The following is an 18,835-nucleotide window of genomic DNA, read 5'->3' on the forward strand; positions in this document are numbered from 1 at the left end:
AATGAAGAGAAGCAATTATATCAGCATTCTCAGAACTGAGGCTTGCCCTGTGCTTTTGCAAAGCTTCCTGCTGAAGAAAACAGACGTTCTGACGGTGCACATGTTAATAATTAATGTTAATAATAATCGAGTGTTCAGCCTCACAGCCCCAGGTCAGCTGCTCAAGAGTTTTACTGACCTATATTTTCACTGGTCTGCAAAAAAGCTTTAATTTTCATATTTTGAAACATATTGATTAAATTGTTTTAATGTATTCAGAGAAATCTGCAAAATAATGTTGCTAAAGCCTTCAAGTAAATATGGTCTAGTGCACCCTTTAGTCACCCCTGCTTGCTGCAGGTATTGCTGCCATGTAAAATAAGACAGCTGCCAACACACCGTGCCAGAGTAAGTTAACAGCTTTCATGTTAACCTCTGTAGCTTTACTTTTAACTAAAGTTCACTTTTCTACATGTCGGAGCTCGTTGAACCGACATAGTTATAAGTAGCAGTATTTGTATTTTATTGCCGTATATGATTAACTATGGAGTGGCTCCATAATGTAGTCAAAAACAATGTGACCAGGAGGAGGCACAGACCTAGACAGCAATGACCACACAAAAATGATAAAACAAGTTCTTTATTGTGCTTCAGACAAGAACACCAGTGTCATCTTTAGTTTGAAGCTACATTTAAAAAACACATTTTTTAAAAAATAAAAAAAGTAAAACTGTGATTGAAATAGTCGAGCAGTGGGGCTCACAAACTCCCGCAGACACCGCTGCTGTTTGTGCACAAATAAAAAAGGCTGAAAGTCTGAAAAGGCCAGTTTTTTGGCTCAAAATAAAAATGTCTTTTGATGTCTGAACTCCTCACAAAGGGTTAGGGTTAGGTAAGGTAAGGGTTAAAAACACCAGGATTGTAAAACTATTTAAAAAAAAAAAAAAAAGTCTGACGTGATAAAAGCTGAATCCAGTCTGTGTTGATCCAGCATGACTGGTCCGGTCATCGACCCTGTGACGGAGCAGAGAGATCCATGAACAAAGACTGTCATTATAGCTGTATGTATATGCTGCGTGTGTGTGTTCACAGACATACCTGTTGCTTCTTAACAATCTCATCTCTCGTCTTGAAGACCGGTGCGTCCTCCACTACGATGCCTTCAGCCATTTCCTTCACTTTTTCCAGCAGCTCTGTGCTATACCTGCCATCGATTATGAGACATAACACTTCATTAAACCAGAATTCATCCGTGTGCTTTATATTCTTCTGTAAGGATATAGTGCACTGGGAAAATAACATCACTGAACAACAGAAAACTATAATACTGGTAAGAGAAGAATTGTTTATTCTTCGATAAAGTTAACAGATGTGAATGGTTTCTTCACCTCCTACACATTTCCCTTCATATAAATGAAATTTAGTCCTGCTTCTGATTCACCTTTGAGTGCAAACTTATGGATGAAAAAATAGTGATACCCTTTTATCTGGCATTTTTGCATTTTTGCATGATTGCACCCTATACCAATTCCGAGGATTAATGTCTTTTAGAAGGTGTAATCACAGAAGACATCCAATATGCACTTCAACAGCCAGCGCTGCTCCTCGAGCGCCCTCAAACTCACTGAAATGAAAATCCAATTTTGTGGGTTTATTGCTGTCCAAAAGCTAATACCAGTCGCAGACCCCAGTGGCTGCAATTACAGATTACTACAATGACAAGTCGATCTGTTAAGTTGTTTGGTGTGTAACAAAAAATACAGATTTTGTTTTAAATAACTGGAAAAACAAAAAACAGTTTCTGTCTAAGAGTCCAAATCATTCATATCAAGTCAGGCATGCATTTCATAATCACAGTATATCACAAATGTCAGTAAATCAATCTAGTCAGCCGGGAAGAAGAAACCTGCTTTGTTGCAAAAGAAAGTGACATGTGCACTGGAGAGGCAACAAAAAGACAGCCCACCCTAGTTCTGCTTTTTGCTAACATCCATGTAATTGCTAGTAGAGTGAGGCAGAACCATGAAGCCCATTCACATTGCACAGGTAGTGTAGCTTCTCTGGGATTGCACATCCATACTTGCTGTTGCAAGGTTAGCTATATCTGCCCGCACACGCTTAACACGAGTTTGGAGAGTGGGTTACCCAGACCTGACTACTACCAGACCTTTTGAATCAAGAAACCACTTATCATTTTAAATAGTTTTTCACAACACTGCAACCAGTCAGAGGAGATTTTTAAGGGCAGATTTTCCCCTCAACTTTGGCCAAGTGCTTGGGGTTAGAGAATCGCTAAATCGTAGGGTTTCAATTTCTTATGTGGCAGAATTTTTACCATATACACCATATATAGGGTTGCCAACTCCCTGAAAAATAAATAAGGGACACCTCGTGGCCAGGGCCGGGCAACCCAGTTGTCTTCACCCTTCCCAGTGTGGTAGCTCTTTTTTTGTGTGTGAAATTATTTTTTAACCATTTGACTTGAACTTGATTTAAGCAGATGCATATTCTTTGTGATATGACCATATGGGAAACAAATGATCATTTAGCCATTTATTTTTAGCTCACAATGACAACATTAACACAGTAAAACAGGTCTCTTTCTTAAACAGAAGCCTGTCATGCTTAACTTTTGAGAATATAAGTAAATCTTTCTTTAAAAGAACTCTGTCCTGCTTAACTTACAATTATATAAATTAATAGAAAGCAATAGAACGAAAAATATTCTTGTAACAGTGCACATATAGTGCATTTAGTACAATTGGCTTCAGCTGAGGTATTATTTCAGCTTTTCTAATGCTAATCAGCTGCTCCTGTTTGTAAACCCACTTGTTCCCATGATTACGCATCTTAACTCATCATCATTACTCATCTATGTATTACTTTTATGTATTAGTCATCTATTTATTGTAATCATCTATCCTTGCAGTTGTTTATTACACAAAATAAATTATATTATTACACTTCTGGCCACATAGCCCTGATATTCACTGCACATGCCCATATTAACCTTAACCAGAGGGTTTAAAAAAAACAAACCAGTGTTTACATACCATATCTGCTTCTGCCATGGCCTGGCGGACAAAAAATTGGTAAAGGGTTCCCCGAGCTTTCACGCCCCTCATGTTCTTCATGTGCCCACCAATAGAAGCATGCCTATGGAAAAAGTGCGCCAGCACACAGTGCAGTGCGCTTTATAGTGCACTTTTCCAGCCAGGTGTTTTCCTTTTCCCATTCCTCCCTGTACTTTTGCAGCCTTTTTTTTTTCTTTCTCTGAGCGAACAAACATTGCTGTTCTAATGCTGGGCTTACACTGTGCGATTTTTGGCCCATTTTGAGCCGATTTTTGAGTCGTGCGACCGATTTGGTGATCAGCCCGATTTTGGCCTTCATCGTGCGTCGTGTAGTATACGTGGGGTAACGAGAAGCGATTAACACCTCACGACCAGCTCCCGATCATCAATCGCTCGTGAGGGTGTCACCGCAGCTGCAAACACGTAAACGTCGGTGAAAAAGACGTTGCAGCACAGCTGTGCAGCGTGTGATCTGGACACAAGCGATGGAGGCACAACTTGTAGAACTTTGGAAAGCTCATCCGAGCCTTTTCCATGTGGCATCACAAAATTATCACGACCACAACAACCGTGAACATAGTTGGATTTACATTGCTGCTCAATCACAGCTGCCTGATCAATGTTTTTCATTAGCAATTTAGCAAAGTTGATGTGGTGGTGTGTCTGTGTGAGTGAAAGACAGAGAGAGCGAGCGACAGATTTTCTGTTATAACCTTCATTTTATGGAGGCACAGTGTGCCGTCCGAGACTTGCACCGCAGTGTCGGCGTTTGTTTCCCTGTTGGCCATGCTTGTTGTTGTGGTCATCGGTTGTCTTCCGGTATTTTCTCCGTAAGCGACCTTTCCTCAACCAATGAGATGAGCGGTAATCTGACTTGTCATACTCGAATTGTCATAAGTGTGCTGTCAGCTCATTGGTCACAAAGCAGGAGAGGGGCTGGGAATTATGTTTTCAAACAAAGTGTTAATTCCATTAAAAGTTATAGACTACTTTTGATTCTCACTGTATTACGGGACAAAGTGCGTCCCTTATTAGCTCAATACGGGACGTGTACTTTTGTTTCTAAATACGGGACGATTCCGTTTTTTAAGGGACGGTTGGCAACCCTAACCATATATAAAAACATAAGATGCCACCACAAACAGTAACAAAAATAGGTTAAATTGAAAACAAGGCCTGTAACTTTATAAAGAGACCCACTTGATAACCAAAGACTGTTTTTCCAGTGAAGAAAGACTGGATGTTGTCCAGTAGCCGGTGTTGTGCCAAAAAGTGATTGTCTGCCAAAAAGTGATTTCCAGTGTTTCTGTGTATTTTTTATGTGTAATATCTTTACGTATGTTCGTAAATAGACTTCGGTGAACAGGGGATACAAAGGGGTTACATAAAGAATTAAAAAATTATCTGTTTTTTAAGTATCTTTACAACTTGTACTTACATTATAACCAATCCGGTCCTTTATCCCCACTTAAAATATTTTTACAGAACTATTGTAATATTTGCTGCCATTTCTGCTGTCCTGTTGGGCAACTTACTCTTACAAAATACATTTTTAATGTTAATGAGATTTTTTTTTACTGCATAAATAAAGGTTATATAAAAGTCGCTGCCAAAAACTGATTGCGGCTTGTATCTTGCTACACGAATGTTGTTTGTGGCTCAAGATGACTTTATGTCATCCATAAGGGATGCATTTGACATATGTTTAACATATTATAGCCCAACAAGTTACTTATAGCACTTTATATATGAGCAATCGCTTTTTGGCAAATACCGGAAATCAGTTTTTGGCAGACAATCACTTTTTGGCACAACACCGGCACAAACATCTGATATACTGATATCAATGCAATATTGCATTTGATATTTCCATTATACATACATTATATTTTTTCCCTGAACCACAATTTTTAGGGCCATTTAAAAAATGTATAACCACATAATTTATCCAGCAGGATATCTTCACAAATCTTTACAAACTCAGCATCGTCTGCAGCAAATGTAGCAGAGTAGCATTGCAGCTTATGCAGACGACTCCAGTGCTGCAGGGGGCAGCACCGAGCCCACCAGCGGAAAATAAACCTCACTATAAACAATAAACTCTGAATATAAATAGTTTAGGGTAAGTAAGCAGCAGGAACAACAACAACAACAATAATAATAATAATAATAATAAGTAAGTAAGTAAATACTAAATCTAAAATTAAACTAATAACAATTTCAGAGAAAAGAGAACACTGGTTGTTACCCTTTAGCAACCCTTTAGTTTGTTTAATAAGGAAGACTAAACTTAAAAACAGTGGTTAGTCATCCCGGGCTGAGGGAGCTGTGGAGCGGCTGTCTTAGAAAAAGTGTCCGTCAGCAGGCTTTAATTAGAGGCATGAAAGCACGCTGTGTTTACCCACCGGCAGCCGAGGAAGACGTTGTTGGCCCACACCATTGAGAGGGAGAGCAGGTGGTCCAGCTGCGAGTCTTCAAAGTCATTCAAGTTCCGCAGGATGAACTCCCGCCTGGGCTCCCAGTGCTTGTCGCTCTCCCAGTAGCCTCTGTAGTTCTCCACCTGCTCGGCCACAGCTCGGTTTTGCTGGATAAAATCCTGAACGTCCAGGGAAGACATCTTGCTCTCCCTCGGCCAAGACAACAAAAGCGACTTCCTGTCCTTTCAAGCGGGTCTTTGAAGTCGTCTTACAGCCCTGCTTGTTTTCCACAGCGCCACGCAGTGGTGGAGCAGAGCGGTGGTTTACATCCAAACGTGAACAGCAACTCTCAATATTTCATATGCAGTGTGCTTCAGAGATACTATGAAGTGCCATAATTAAGAAATAATGTATCAAATAATTAATAAATTAACATATAAATTCATTTTATTTAAAAATCAATAATATTATTTTACTATCTAATTGATTATTTTATGGTTCATGAATTTATTGTGTCAGCCTCACCCATTAAAGTCGGGGAGTGGGGTTAAAGCCGATATAGTTAAACCCACTGTTTTGGTGTGGAGTTGTTTCTTTCAGTGGGTGTTTCTCAGTGACAAGTACACAGAGTTTGTACTTGCACACTTGTTACTTCCCACTTGGCAAGTAGGGCAGAAGACAGAGCTTACAGTGCGCCAGCAGCATAACTGATGACATCAGGTGCTTAGTATTTACAATGAAAAAAAAAAGGAGATGTAATTACCTGTGGGTTTTTTTTTTTAAATATTTATACAGTTTTATAACCACTCCGTCAAGTTGCTCAGCTATAAAAGGCAACTAGTTTTGTTCAAAATGCTTTCTGGGATACCTGACTGCACACATCACTAATAATTCTGTGATGACGCATCAAACAATTATCTGGTATCGATCTATCTTCACTGGCTATGCAAGTAACAGCAAACGAACCAGAATTTTTTTTAAATTGTGAATTTAATTGAATTTTTGTCATTATTTATTTCAAATTTAAATTTGTTATCAATGCATTTAATTAATTGTTTAATTTTGTATTTATTTATTGCATTCTGGGACTCTTGGCCCTCCACAGTCAGGCAGTAATGGACAGTAATTATTATCCCTCTCAGATAATCTAGAGAGCTTTCTCTTACATTTATATCTCATGTCTCAATTTCTGCATTTATTTATCTATTCCAGATTCCAGAAGTAAATATATAATAAACTATACTGTAACAACTAAAACCAACAAGCGCAAAAAGAGAATTTAACATGGCTTAGTAAATGTAGCCTTGCCATGTACACACATTTAAAAAACATTATATTATATTATAAATTTAAAAAAGTTTTTTTCAACGTTATTTTCTTACTTTTTAAAAACTGAAACAGCGTCATTACGATTCTATTGGTTTTAATATTGCTTTAAGAAATGTTCAAACTTCAATCTACAACATAACACCCCATCTTAGCTCAGAAAATGACTGTCTTCTGACTATTACTTGTTTTTAATTTTATTTTATTTTTAAAAAAATATTGAATATTTCATTTATTGAAAGACTCCACCCAGGGACTGCAGATATAAATGAGATTTTTTTGTTAAATTTGTTGGAAAAATATTTTAATTTTTTTTTTTGTTAAAGCACATAATAAGTTAGCATTTATTAAAGTATTATTTTGAAAAAATCAGAACATTTACTGAGGTCTGAGTGTAGTGTGATTAAAAGAATTCACTTACATGGCAGGAATGCTTTTGATCGCATTTCTTCTAATCGTCTGACTAATCAAAGCAGATGAGATCACTTCAAGGATAAGTCTGTGTTCCGTGTTAAGTGGTAATTCCTGGACCCTGACACTGATTCGCATGAATGAAACGAAGCCATCCGTAATGTTAATTGAATCCGTGTTTTTGCTTTTTACGTGCAGCAGTCTCAAAATTTAAGGAGAGCCACTCACCGCCTTTAACGGCTGCCAAGAAGCCACATTAGCTGACTGTAGACTGTAGTTGGGCCAACACAGCTTTAGGCTTCCCGGGGCTTCTACCCCCCTCCTTCTGTGCCGTCTTTCCATGTTTGAAATTCACGGAGCAGGTAGTGTGTCAGTGAAATGTTTGCACCACATGCTCGCTCACTCGCTTTCATGTTTTTTTTTTCCTTCTTACTTGAGTGAAATCTCTATGCACTTGACCAGCCTGCCAGGAATGATCAGAGAGAAACACTGGACCTCCAGTCTATGGAAAGGAGCTTATGGACAGTCATTCAAGCTCACAGATATACTCAAACACACACACAGGGACACACACAGGCAGGCTCCATTTCCCTCTGTCTGCACAGATATGTGCGCTGCATAAGCCTACAAGAGTCTTCCATCCTTATGACGCTCTCACTCGCACACAGCAGAGGATTTGGGGCTTGTTTTGACATGAAGTCATTGATATGCAGAGGGATTCCAGGGAAAGGCAAGCCAACATGAATTCAGAGGGACAGACAGACAAGCACACTGCTCAGTCGCTGCGTTTCAGAGCACAGCGAAATCCATCTAATAACAGTGAGATTAAAGGGTCTAGTCCGAGTAGCTTTATGCTCTGCATGGTAATAAATAATCAATAGACTTGAAATGTGGCTTAAGGGCTGCAAAAATGACCACAAAGAAGAGTTGCAAGTTGGAATTGATTGAGAAGATAAACAGTGAAAAGTGAAAAATGATACATTTGTTTTCCATTATTGTTGTTATGTAATTTTATAAGGCTGAATGCAATAGGCAGGCAAATATTTATAGAAGACACGTACACCAAGCGTATCCGGTTATGTAAACATCTAAAGCATATGAGATTTGTCTCGTAGGAACGCCGGAGAGACACAATCTAGAGGGACTAACAGGCCAAGCAGGTTGGAACAAAACTCAGACGTGCAAACATGAAATAACGTCTGTGCAGAACCAGACAGGATTTTATTTAATGTGACGGAAACACTGATGAGAAGCTGAAAAAAGATGTGGGGAAGAAGAAGAAGAAATATGGAGTCATCTTTATGTGAAGGTAAGGACCTTGTGAAGTGCAGTGAACACTATAGACACTTAGCAAAGGCCAGGCTGCTCTTTGCAGTCGTTTCACTTGTGCGTGACTGCTCAGTTAACCCCAATTTAATGGAGGTCAAATCATCAAGCAGCGTGCCAGGATTTCTTTTTTAGCCTGATTTTTTTTGGTGTGTCTCTCAAGGTTAGCGCCACATATAAAAGATATATCTGAGCAACCAAAAATAACAATAAAGAAACACAACTCTGTGATGAATGAGTCAAGCTGTTGCACTGGCTGTGTTTATTGGCTTTATTTGCTGAATAACTAAGTTGAAAATGATTTCTGACAGTCCCCTTATTTGCCTTTTAAACGCCCAGATGTTTTATCTTCACCTCGTTTCCAGTGGAGCCTTGAACATTGCAATTCTATTTCCACGCAGTGTCAGTTTACTTCAAGTGGTTGCAAAACTTCATCTTGACAGGCTGCATTCTCCTGCTGCTCCGAACTGAGTGTTTCACGCACCATCACAAAAGAACACGGAGGCATGAGCAAACTCCAAAGGAACACGGTGCTGTCTTAATCTTCCATCTGCCTGCTAAGTTTGCAACACAAAAACACACAATCTCTGTGCACTGAGGATTGATGTTTCCTCATAAATGCACATGTATAATGTACGCATCTGAACACCTATATTAAATACTGAGTGTAGCCTCTTCAGATGTACCTCAGACGAGTCCTATAGACAAGAAAACTCACAAGTACATGCAGATCCACTTTCACCTCCTCTCCAATTCCCACAGAAAAACCATCGGCGGCACTCCAGGGCATGTTATATTTCTGGGTCCCTTCCAAGTCATACAAGTCACCACTTTATTGAGTGGACTAACCCATTAAGTTTATGGCTTCACTCTTCTCCTCTCGGCTTGAAATATACACTGATGCTGAAATAATACACTGTTCCAGCCAGCACTGGCAGACAGCCGTTTTTGATGAGTCACCTAATGTATGCTTACTCAGGAGAACGCTGTAATTGGGGAAAGACAGACAACAGGTAAGCCTTTCAGCCAGAGACCTGGGGGTGCGCCAGTGAGGAAGAATTAACCCTCTCCGTAAAGTGTCAGTGGATTTACACCTCATGGGGAAGTTTGTTCAATCTTTATTAACATAGCAAAAGTTAAACCTTCAGAAACTGCCCGCAGTCGAGTGAGTTATCATAAGGAGGCCAATACTGATCTATTGAATTTCATGCCTTAACTCACGATTCGCCAAGGAAGGTGCTCGAAAACAAAAGCAGCATCTGTGACAGCAAATACCAACAAACATCATGTGTTTCTGCTCAAATGACATGAATCCCTTCGATAAACACTGAAATTACCTTTTGCCCATCTGGAAAGCCATGGAGGCCACTGTTTACTGTCTGCTGTTATTTTAACTCAAATGTTGATGTTTCCTGAATCATCTTCTTGTCCAACTTCATCAGGTACATCTGCTCTGCTTGCTGCTTGTTAACACTTGTCTCAGTATATATATATATATATATATATATATATATATATATATATATATATATATATATATATATATATATATATATATATATCCAGCACATAACAGCAGGGTGCAAGATGCTAGCAGGCAAGGCATACATGGAACGCCATAACCAAGTGGCCGGCATAGTGTACAGGAACATCTGTGCCGAGTATAACCTGGAAGTCCCGAGGTCAAAATGGGAGATGCCCCCAAGGGTGGTGGAGAATGACCGAGCTAAGATCCTGTGGGACTTCCAGATACAGACGGACAAAATGGTGGTGGCTAACCAACTGGACATAGTGGTGGTAGACAAACAGAAGAAGACGGCCGTAGTGATCGATGTAGCGGTTCCGAATGACAGCAATATCAGGAAGAAGGAACACGAGAAGCTGGAGAAATACCAAGGGCTCAGAGAAGAGCTCGAGAGGATGTGGAGGGTGAAGGTAACGGTGGTACCCGTGGTAATCGGAGCACTAGGTGCGGTGACTCCCAAGATAGGCGAGTGGCTCCAGCAGATCCCGGGAACAACATCGGAGATCTCTGTCCAGAAGAGCGCAGTCCTGGGAACAGCTAAGATACTGCGCAGGACCCTCAAGCTCCCAGGCCTCTGGTAGAGGACCCGAGCTTGAAGGATAAACCGCCCGCAGGGGCGTGCTGGGTGTATATACATATATATACATCAAGCTGTATGCCAAGAGTGAACGAGACATCGATTCACTGATCCACACTACCAGGCTATACAGCAATGACATTGGAATGTCGTTCGGACTGGAGAAGTGTAGTCGGATGGTAACAAAGAGAGGGAAGGTAGTCAGAACTGAGGGGATTGAACTACCAGAAGGCAACATTGCAGACATAGAGGACAGTTACAAGTACTTGGGGATCCCACAGGCGAATGGGAACCATGAAGAGGCCGCTAGAAAAGCTGCAACCACCAAGTACCTGCAGAGGGTCAGGCAAGTCCTGAGGAGTCAGCTGAATGGTAAGAACAAGATCCGGGCCATCAACACGTACGCCCTGCCCGTGATCAGGTACCCTGCTGGGGTAATAGGCTGGCCAAAGGAGGAGATAGAAGCCACTGACATAAAGACAAGAAAGCTCCTTACCATGCATGGAGGGTTTCACCCCAAATCCAGCACCCTGAGGCTGTACGCTAAGCGGAAGGAAGGGGGCCGGGGACTGGTGAGTGTCAGCACCACAGTCCAGGATGAGACAACGAACATCCAAGAATACATTGGGAAGATGGCCCCAACTGACCGAGTGCTCAGTGAATACCTCAGGCAGCAGAAACCCAAGAAAGAGGAGGGAGACGAGGAACCATCATGGAAGGACAGGCCCCTGCACGGTATGTACCACCGGCAGATAGAGGAGGTGGCTGATATCCAGAAATCCTACCAGTGGCTGGACAAAGCTGGACTGAAAGACAGCACAGAGGCACTAATCATGGCAGCACAAGAACAAGCTCTGAGCACAAGATCCTCTATGGATCTTGTGCTCAGAGCTGTGTAAAGATGCCCCAGAGACAATCCAGCACATAACAGCAGGGTGCAAGATGCTAGCAGGCAAGGCATACATGGAACGCCATAACCAAGTGGCCGGCATAGTGTACAGGAACATCTGTGCCGAGTATAACCTAGAAGTCCCGAGGTCAAAATGGGAGATGCCCCCAAGGGTGGTGGAGAATGACCGAGCTAAGATCCTGTGGGACTTCCAGATACAGACGGACAAAATGGTGGTGGCTAACCAACCGGACATAGTGGTGGTAGACAAACAGAAGAAGACGGCCGTAGTGATCGATGTAGCGGTTCCGAATGACAGCAATATCAGGAAGAAGGAACACGAGAAGCTGGAGAAATACCAAGGGCTCAGAGAAGAGCTCGAGAGGATGTGGAGGGTGAAGGTAACGGTGGTCCCCGTGGTAATCGGAGCACTAGGTGCGGTGACTCCCAAGCTAGGCGAGTGGCTCCAGCAGATCCCAGGAACAACATCGGAGATCTCTGTCCAGAAGAGCACAGTCCTGGGAACAGCTAAGATACTGCGCAGGACCCTCAAGCTCCCAGGCCTCTGGTAGAGGACCCGAGCTTGAAGGATAAACCGCCCGCAGGGGCGTGCTGGGTGTTTTGTTTTATATTTATATACATATATATATATATATATATATATATATATATATATATATATATATATATATATATATATATATATATATATATATGTGTGTGTATATATGTATATATGTGTGTGTGTGTGTGTGTGTGTGTGTGTGTGTGTGTGTGTGTGTGTGTAGGCGACCATCTGCCTATATATATAGGAGGTTTCTTCCTGTTAAAAGGGAGTTTTTCCTTCCCACTGTCGCCAAAGTGCTTGCTCATAGGGAGTCATATGATTGTTGGGTTTTTTTCTGGATGTATTATTGTAGGGTCTACCTTACCTTGAGGCAACTGCTGTTGTGATTTGGCACTGCATAAATAAAATTGATGTGAAAATAAATGAATATAAAAAATAATAAATATATAAATGAGCCACATTTATACAACTCCAAGTAGATGAGAGAACAACTTCTATAATGTTAAAATTTGACTTAAATGAAGATTATGACATTTAAACTCACTGAAAAAGGGTTTTATTTTTTGAGGAGGAATGTCAGAATTAGGCTCCACTTGACATTGCATTGACTTTAGTTTCCCACACACGACGGGTGCTTTGAACATTTTAGGCTCGGGACCCGAGAGATGCAGTCTGTCACCCTGGGACCCCGACTAATTAAAAAGTAGTGCTCTTGACATGTAGTGATGCTGGAACAGTAGAGCCTGCTAGCTATTTCAGGTCCTGAATCCTGACCTAGTGTTTTAAAATTAAAGAAAGAAAATTCAGGGTGCATACAAATCTATTGGCCTAATTGCAGTTGACATGGATACCGGGGCCGTGATAGTGTGCATGTCTATAATATGTGTACACAAGCACTCTGCGGTAACACAAACCCACAGCTGCTTTCTGAGGAGCATTGTCATCTTCAGTATTCACATATTGATCTTATTTTCCGTAATATGTGGTTATGAAAATCAAATGCAACCTATGTCATGGAAAAATAGCGTAATGTTGGCTGATGCTGTGTGTGTGTGTGCTGTTATTGTTTGTTGTAACTGTGGTAGGTGGATGATAATCAGCGACTTTACCAGCAAGCTGCACAGACATATTTTGTTAAAGCCTTTTACCCGTAAAAAAAACACAAAAGATGAGAATCTGAGATTCTTTGTTTTTGCCGACTTTGTGCTTTTGGAAACGACTCTGCAGCTGTCACTGTTTTTAATTAAATAAGCGTAAGTTTTGAAAAGTGACAGTACATTTGTTTTTTTCCGTGGCATTGAGTCTGTACAGATAATGGACAACAGGACAGCTCCCAAAATAACTGTCACTGTTGCACCGATCACTGTATAAATGCTTCATGTCATACCACATAAACCTCTAACCCAAATTCCCAAAAAGCTGTGACGCTCTGTAAAGTAGAAATAAAAATAGAATCTCAGAAATCCATATTTTATTCAAAGTGTAACACAGAAAACATATTTCTATGTTTCTGGAGAATCTGGGTAACAACTTATTATAATGACACACCATTAAGCACTATTCATTGGTAAGTGCTTAATTCACCATTTATAAAGCATGTAGTTTCTAAATACAGTTTATTATTGATAACCTGATGTATAACATGTTCATTATATAATTTATCATGTCTAACAATCATCAACCTGTTAGTAGTTGTTATATTTTGTGTAACCTTATCTATTTATGCCTTATAAAGCATTTATAAATGAAAATGAAAGTAGATGAATGGTAAATGGCCTGTATTTGTATAGCGCTTTACTAGTCCCTAAGGACCCCAAAGTGCTTCACACAACCAGTCATCCACCCATTCACACACACATTCACACACAGGTGATGGCAAGCTACATTGTAGCCACAGCCACCCTGGGGCGCACTGACAGAGGCGATAAGATAGACTTGTTTGAGTCTAAGATAGCTTAGACTCAAACAAGTCTAAGCTATCTTCAAAAGTGAAAAATGACACAGACGAAGCACAAAGAGATACACAACATACAAATATTTATTGGCAGATGCAAACATAATGCACCTGAGGTTTGCAGAATATTGAAATGTTGGGTAGGACCAGAGCCTGAGTTTGTAAGAGGGGTTTAAGAGAGAAAGACACACTGAGCAATACTACCACAGGGTAGTTTAAATTCTTCATTTAAAATAAAATAAGAATAAGGTGTTCACAAAATAATAGTGACTATTTCACAGAACGGTAACCATCATAATTAGAGTGCTCCTCATCTTAAACTGATAATCCAGGAACATGTCTCTGGGATTTCCTGAGGCTCAAATTTCCTCTTGTTTGTAGCCTGTTAGCTAGCTTTAGTCAGATAAGTCAGCGTAAAGTCCGGTTCACTCCGAAGTAGTCAGGGTGTCTGGTCCTGTGCTTTAACACAGGTAAACTCAGCTGAAATGAAAGAAGTTGTGGATCATCTCCTCCTCTGGTACACTGAAAGCTCTGAGCAGCTCCTCGGGGTAAAGAGGTGATCTGGTTAAGAGGTGGTTCTCCCTCGTCAAAGAGAAGGCCGAATCAATCGGCTTTTGCCATGTCAAAATCCCCAGCCTGCAAAACAGAGATGTTACTGCATCAAGTTAATAAATCCCAATATTTAACAGTCATGGTGAACATAAGATCAGAACTGCTACGACACTATTTCAGCTTTTTCTACATTTGTCAGCTTTACTACAATATGCAATTATTTCCTGCATATAAAGGTTATTTAAAAGTAAAAGTGTAAGAGGATAAGCAGTACTATATGTAAGAATATTAATCTGTTTCTGCCTGTATTAGCAGCAGGTCCACGTTCTGTAAACCTACTATACAACTAGCTGTATTTTGTTTAACGTGGAGGACTCAAATGCAACACACGCAGGGTGATTCTTCAACAAAAGCCAAGCCTTTTCTGTGGCTGATGAAAAGTCCTAAGTAAAATACAGAATTCCAGCAAAACCAGAACAGAAGAATGTGAGGCGCAAATCCATTCTGAAGACTTCAGACGGTTGCTTTTGCGCTCTTGTTGTTTTGAAACAAGTGAACTGGTTAAACCTCCTTTCTGAAACAGAGAACAACCAAAAATTCACAAAACGTAACTGTTTCATTCAATACGATACAAAATGTGGGACTGAGCACCTAAACTCATCATGGTACAGAAGTGACGTTAAAGGATCATTGTCCCATAGACTTCACTCCCTGGTGTTAATTGAAAAGTAATTGCCAGTTTAAATGATTGTCACACTGGCTTTACTTTTTGGGGCCAAGAATTTTTATCCTTCTTTTATGCTGTCTATGATGTGGTCCAAAGTGGGGTGCTTTGAAAGAAGGCAACTACTTTTAACCAAAATCTTTTTCTAAACCTACCTGATTGATTTTAACAACCCCTCTGAGTTCCAAACGGTGGATTTTAACAGTGGAAAATGTTAATTTGGGGCACAAATCAGTACAAATTGGACCCATGAGAATAAAAGCTGTTCTGGCACATGAAAATAAAGGTGGGAAACTCATGTGCTAGAAGACCAAAAAACTGGGGAAGCTGAGTGCAGTAACACTAGTCAATAGATGGTGAGACTGTGGTAATTTTAGGGGAGTTTAGATAAACATTTTGCTATAATGTGGTAAAAAGTAAGCCTTCAAATGTATCCCTGAAGCATACTTAAGCAGAATGAAATAAAGAACTGGGCCTCCTGTAAGTGCCCTGTGTTTTTAATTTAGTTTTGAGGAGAAAGTATTTGCCCATAAAGATCTAATGAATCCAAGAGATGGAAATCATGTTAAAGCAAATTTACTAACCAATAATTTTAAAACACGGTACATAAATGTAAGAACAGGTTTACAAGCCTCACTAGGAGCTTGATACCAAACCCTGGAAAAGACTTACTTAAAATGACTGCCAACATTATTAAAGTTAATAATTACAACTGTGCTTTCAGAGGGACTGCCACCAAAAAGTCTATTGTCAAAGTCTGAAATGATTTTGATGGCTAATACTGCAATCTACAACTAAAAGAATGCTTCTGAAAAGGTTGTAAGACAGTGAATTTAAAAAAGAAAAACATAAATTGTAAAATTAACATGTGACTCAAACTGGCAGAGTACAGCAGGAAGAATACATACTTTATAAACCGAATAAATGGGCACATCTGTTCAAATCCTGGTGTTTGTGCACCTTAAGGGCCACTCAGGTTAGTAGCGTACGCACAAAATTAAAACTTCACTGCATTTGTGTCGTATGTGATTTACATTTTAGTCAGTAAATGTCACAATCAGCTGATCAGCTGTAAAATATTGTTAAGCAATAGCTAGCTATCAGCAAAACTATATAACATTATTAAAAATATTAGCCTAGCTTTAGCGTTTAGCAATTCAATTAGCATTACGTCCCATTACTGATCTTCTACACAAATGATTGTTTGTTTGATTGCTTTTTATTCTTGCGTTTTTGTTACTGGTTGTTTATTTTTGCATGCATTTATTTTTATACCTTTCCTTTTGTTAATTGTTGATAACTCTGAACAATTTCTCTAGTTGGTAAAGCAAATTTTTAAGAAATCTTCTGTCATGAACGGGCTGCGTTCAGGCAGGAATTGGACTCAAATGCAAACTCACTAAAGCAAAATGTGAACTCAAAATACAGTTTTGTTGCTGGGAACACAGGGAGCAATACAAAACTAAACTGGGAAAATCTACGAATATGAACTCCTGGGGAAACACAGGGAGAGACACGCAGCCATGAGGGAGGACGCAACAGAGAACTGAGGGAGACGCTGACCTAAATTCACAGAGGAATAACAAGGAAGTGAGAACACACTAGGAACACAGCTGACACTAATAACCATAACGTGACAGGGGAGACTGGACTGAACAGAATAAACACGAAAACGTGGGACCTTCACAATAAAACAGGAAACATGATGTGGGAGTGGAGGAGAGGCAGACGAGGGAGCGAGGGAACACGCTGGGGAAACATGGAAAAAATAGAAAAAAACATGAAGGGAACCACGGCACAAGAACTCACACCACAATATAAACACAGACACATAGAGAGACACAGAGGGCAGAGACACAAGGGCGAATCCAATAAACTAAACTGAACAACCTAGGAACCGCAGAATAAATAATGAACTAACAAAATACAAAAACACAAGAAAACTAAGAACGCTGGGTAAAAATGACCAGGACCATGACATCTTCTTCTGTTTTTTCATATATACACTTAATGGCCACTTCATTAGACACACCTAGTCTATTGCTTGTTAATGCAAATATCTAGTGAGCCAATCACATGGCAGCAACTCAGTCTGCAGAAGTTCAAAATGAGCATCAACATGCAAAGAAAGGTGATTTAAGTGACTTGGTAAAAAGTCCCATGGTTGCTGATGGCACGCAGGTCTAAGTAATTCAATACCTGCACAGTCATTTTTAGGGCTTACTTAAAATGGGATGGCCAGACTGCTTCAGGCTGAATAGGAAAGCAACAGTAACTGAAATGACTGCTTGTTACAACCAACATATGCAGAAGAGCATATCTAGAAGTGCAACACATAAAACCTTGAAGCAGATGTGCTCCATACAGCAGACCACACCTGGCACCACTCCTGTCAGTCAAGAACAGGAAACTGAAGCTACAGTTTTCACAGGTTCACCAATACAGGACTTCTTGGTCTGATGAGTCTCGATTTCTGCTGCAACATTCAGATAGCAGAGTCAGAATTTATTGTAAACAAAATGAAAGAAAAATCTTCTGGTGTAAGGGTGTGGGAAATATTTTCTTGGTACATTTTGGCATCATTGAAACCCCACAGCTTACCCGAATATTGTTGTTGACCTGGCGACAGTGTACACATCTTCTGATTGTTGCTTCAGCATGATACGGTACCAACAAAGTTCAAATAATCTCAAACTGGTTTCTTCAATATGACAGTGAGCACTGATTTGTACTCAAATGGCCTCCAGAGTCACATGATCTGAATCCAATATAGCACTTTTGAGATTTGGTAGAATGGGAGATTCATATCATGGATGTATAGCTGACAAATCTGCAGCAGCTGTGTGATGCTGTCATGTCAGTGTGGTCCAAAATAACTGAGAAATTCTTCCAACTTGTTGTTGAATCTGTGCCACATAGAATTTTAGCAGCTCTGAAGGCAAAAGTGAGTCGAATGCAGTATTAGCAAGATGTAATATAGTGGCTAGTGAATGTATATAATGTGCGTAGTTGAGGTTTTGTGGTACCTTCGCTGTACTTAAATGTTATATAATATAGTATGAGATACTTGGAGTCAACTACATTTCCAAATGTAATCTACCTTTTTATCCACCTGCTTGCATTTGACAGCGATAACATTTCCTTTTTCAGCTTTTTATTCTGCTATTGCTGCTCTTACTTAAGCAAAATAAGCACTTAAATTATCAATAACTTAATAAAGCTTCACATAAGCAGTCCAAGGATAGGTTTAATATTGCTCTTATGCTTGACTTCTACATCACCTGTCTCTCTCTCCTGGAAATGTTTAATTAATTCACAGTTTAATTCATCGCACCGAAACTCCAGTGCAGAAAAAACAAGACAAATAGGACGTCTGAGTTATCCCCTTACAAAAAAACACTTTTTATGTCTCAGGTATGTAGATACGATATAAAGCACTGTGCAAATGTTATGGATCTTATAAGGATGCCATGTATGATTGATCATTCTACAGACAGAAGAAAACAATAAAAC

General features: G+C 39.9%; 1 protein-coding gene across 1 annotated transcript; it reads right to left on the reverse strand.

Moving 5' to 3' along the window:
* Window positions 1–603: 603 nt before the first annotated feature.
* xtbd1 (XRN2 binding domain containing 1) lies at window positions 604–5,695 on the reverse strand. The gene is made up of 3 exons (XM_085289605.1): window positions 5,459–5,695; window positions 1,078–1,183; window positions 604–993 (listed from the first exon to the last, which is right to left on the reverse strand). The coding sequence occupies exons 1-3, from the start codon at window positions 5,668–5,670 to the stop codon at window positions 985–987; spliced, it is 327 nt and encodes a 108-aa protein (XP_085145731.1). The 5' UTR covers window positions 5,671–5,695; the 3' UTR covers window positions 604–984.
* Window positions 5,696–18,835: the final 13,140 nt, after the last annotated feature.

Source organism: Mchenga conophoros, linkage group LG10, assembly GCF_057382185.1.
Source record: "Mchenga conophoros isolate Kocher_MC1m ecotype Shallow Benthic linkage group LG10, M_conophoros_male_GT1.1, whole genome shotgun sequence".
NCBI lineage: Eukaryota > Metazoa > Chordata > Actinopteri > Cichliformes > Cichlidae > Mchenga > Mchenga conophoros.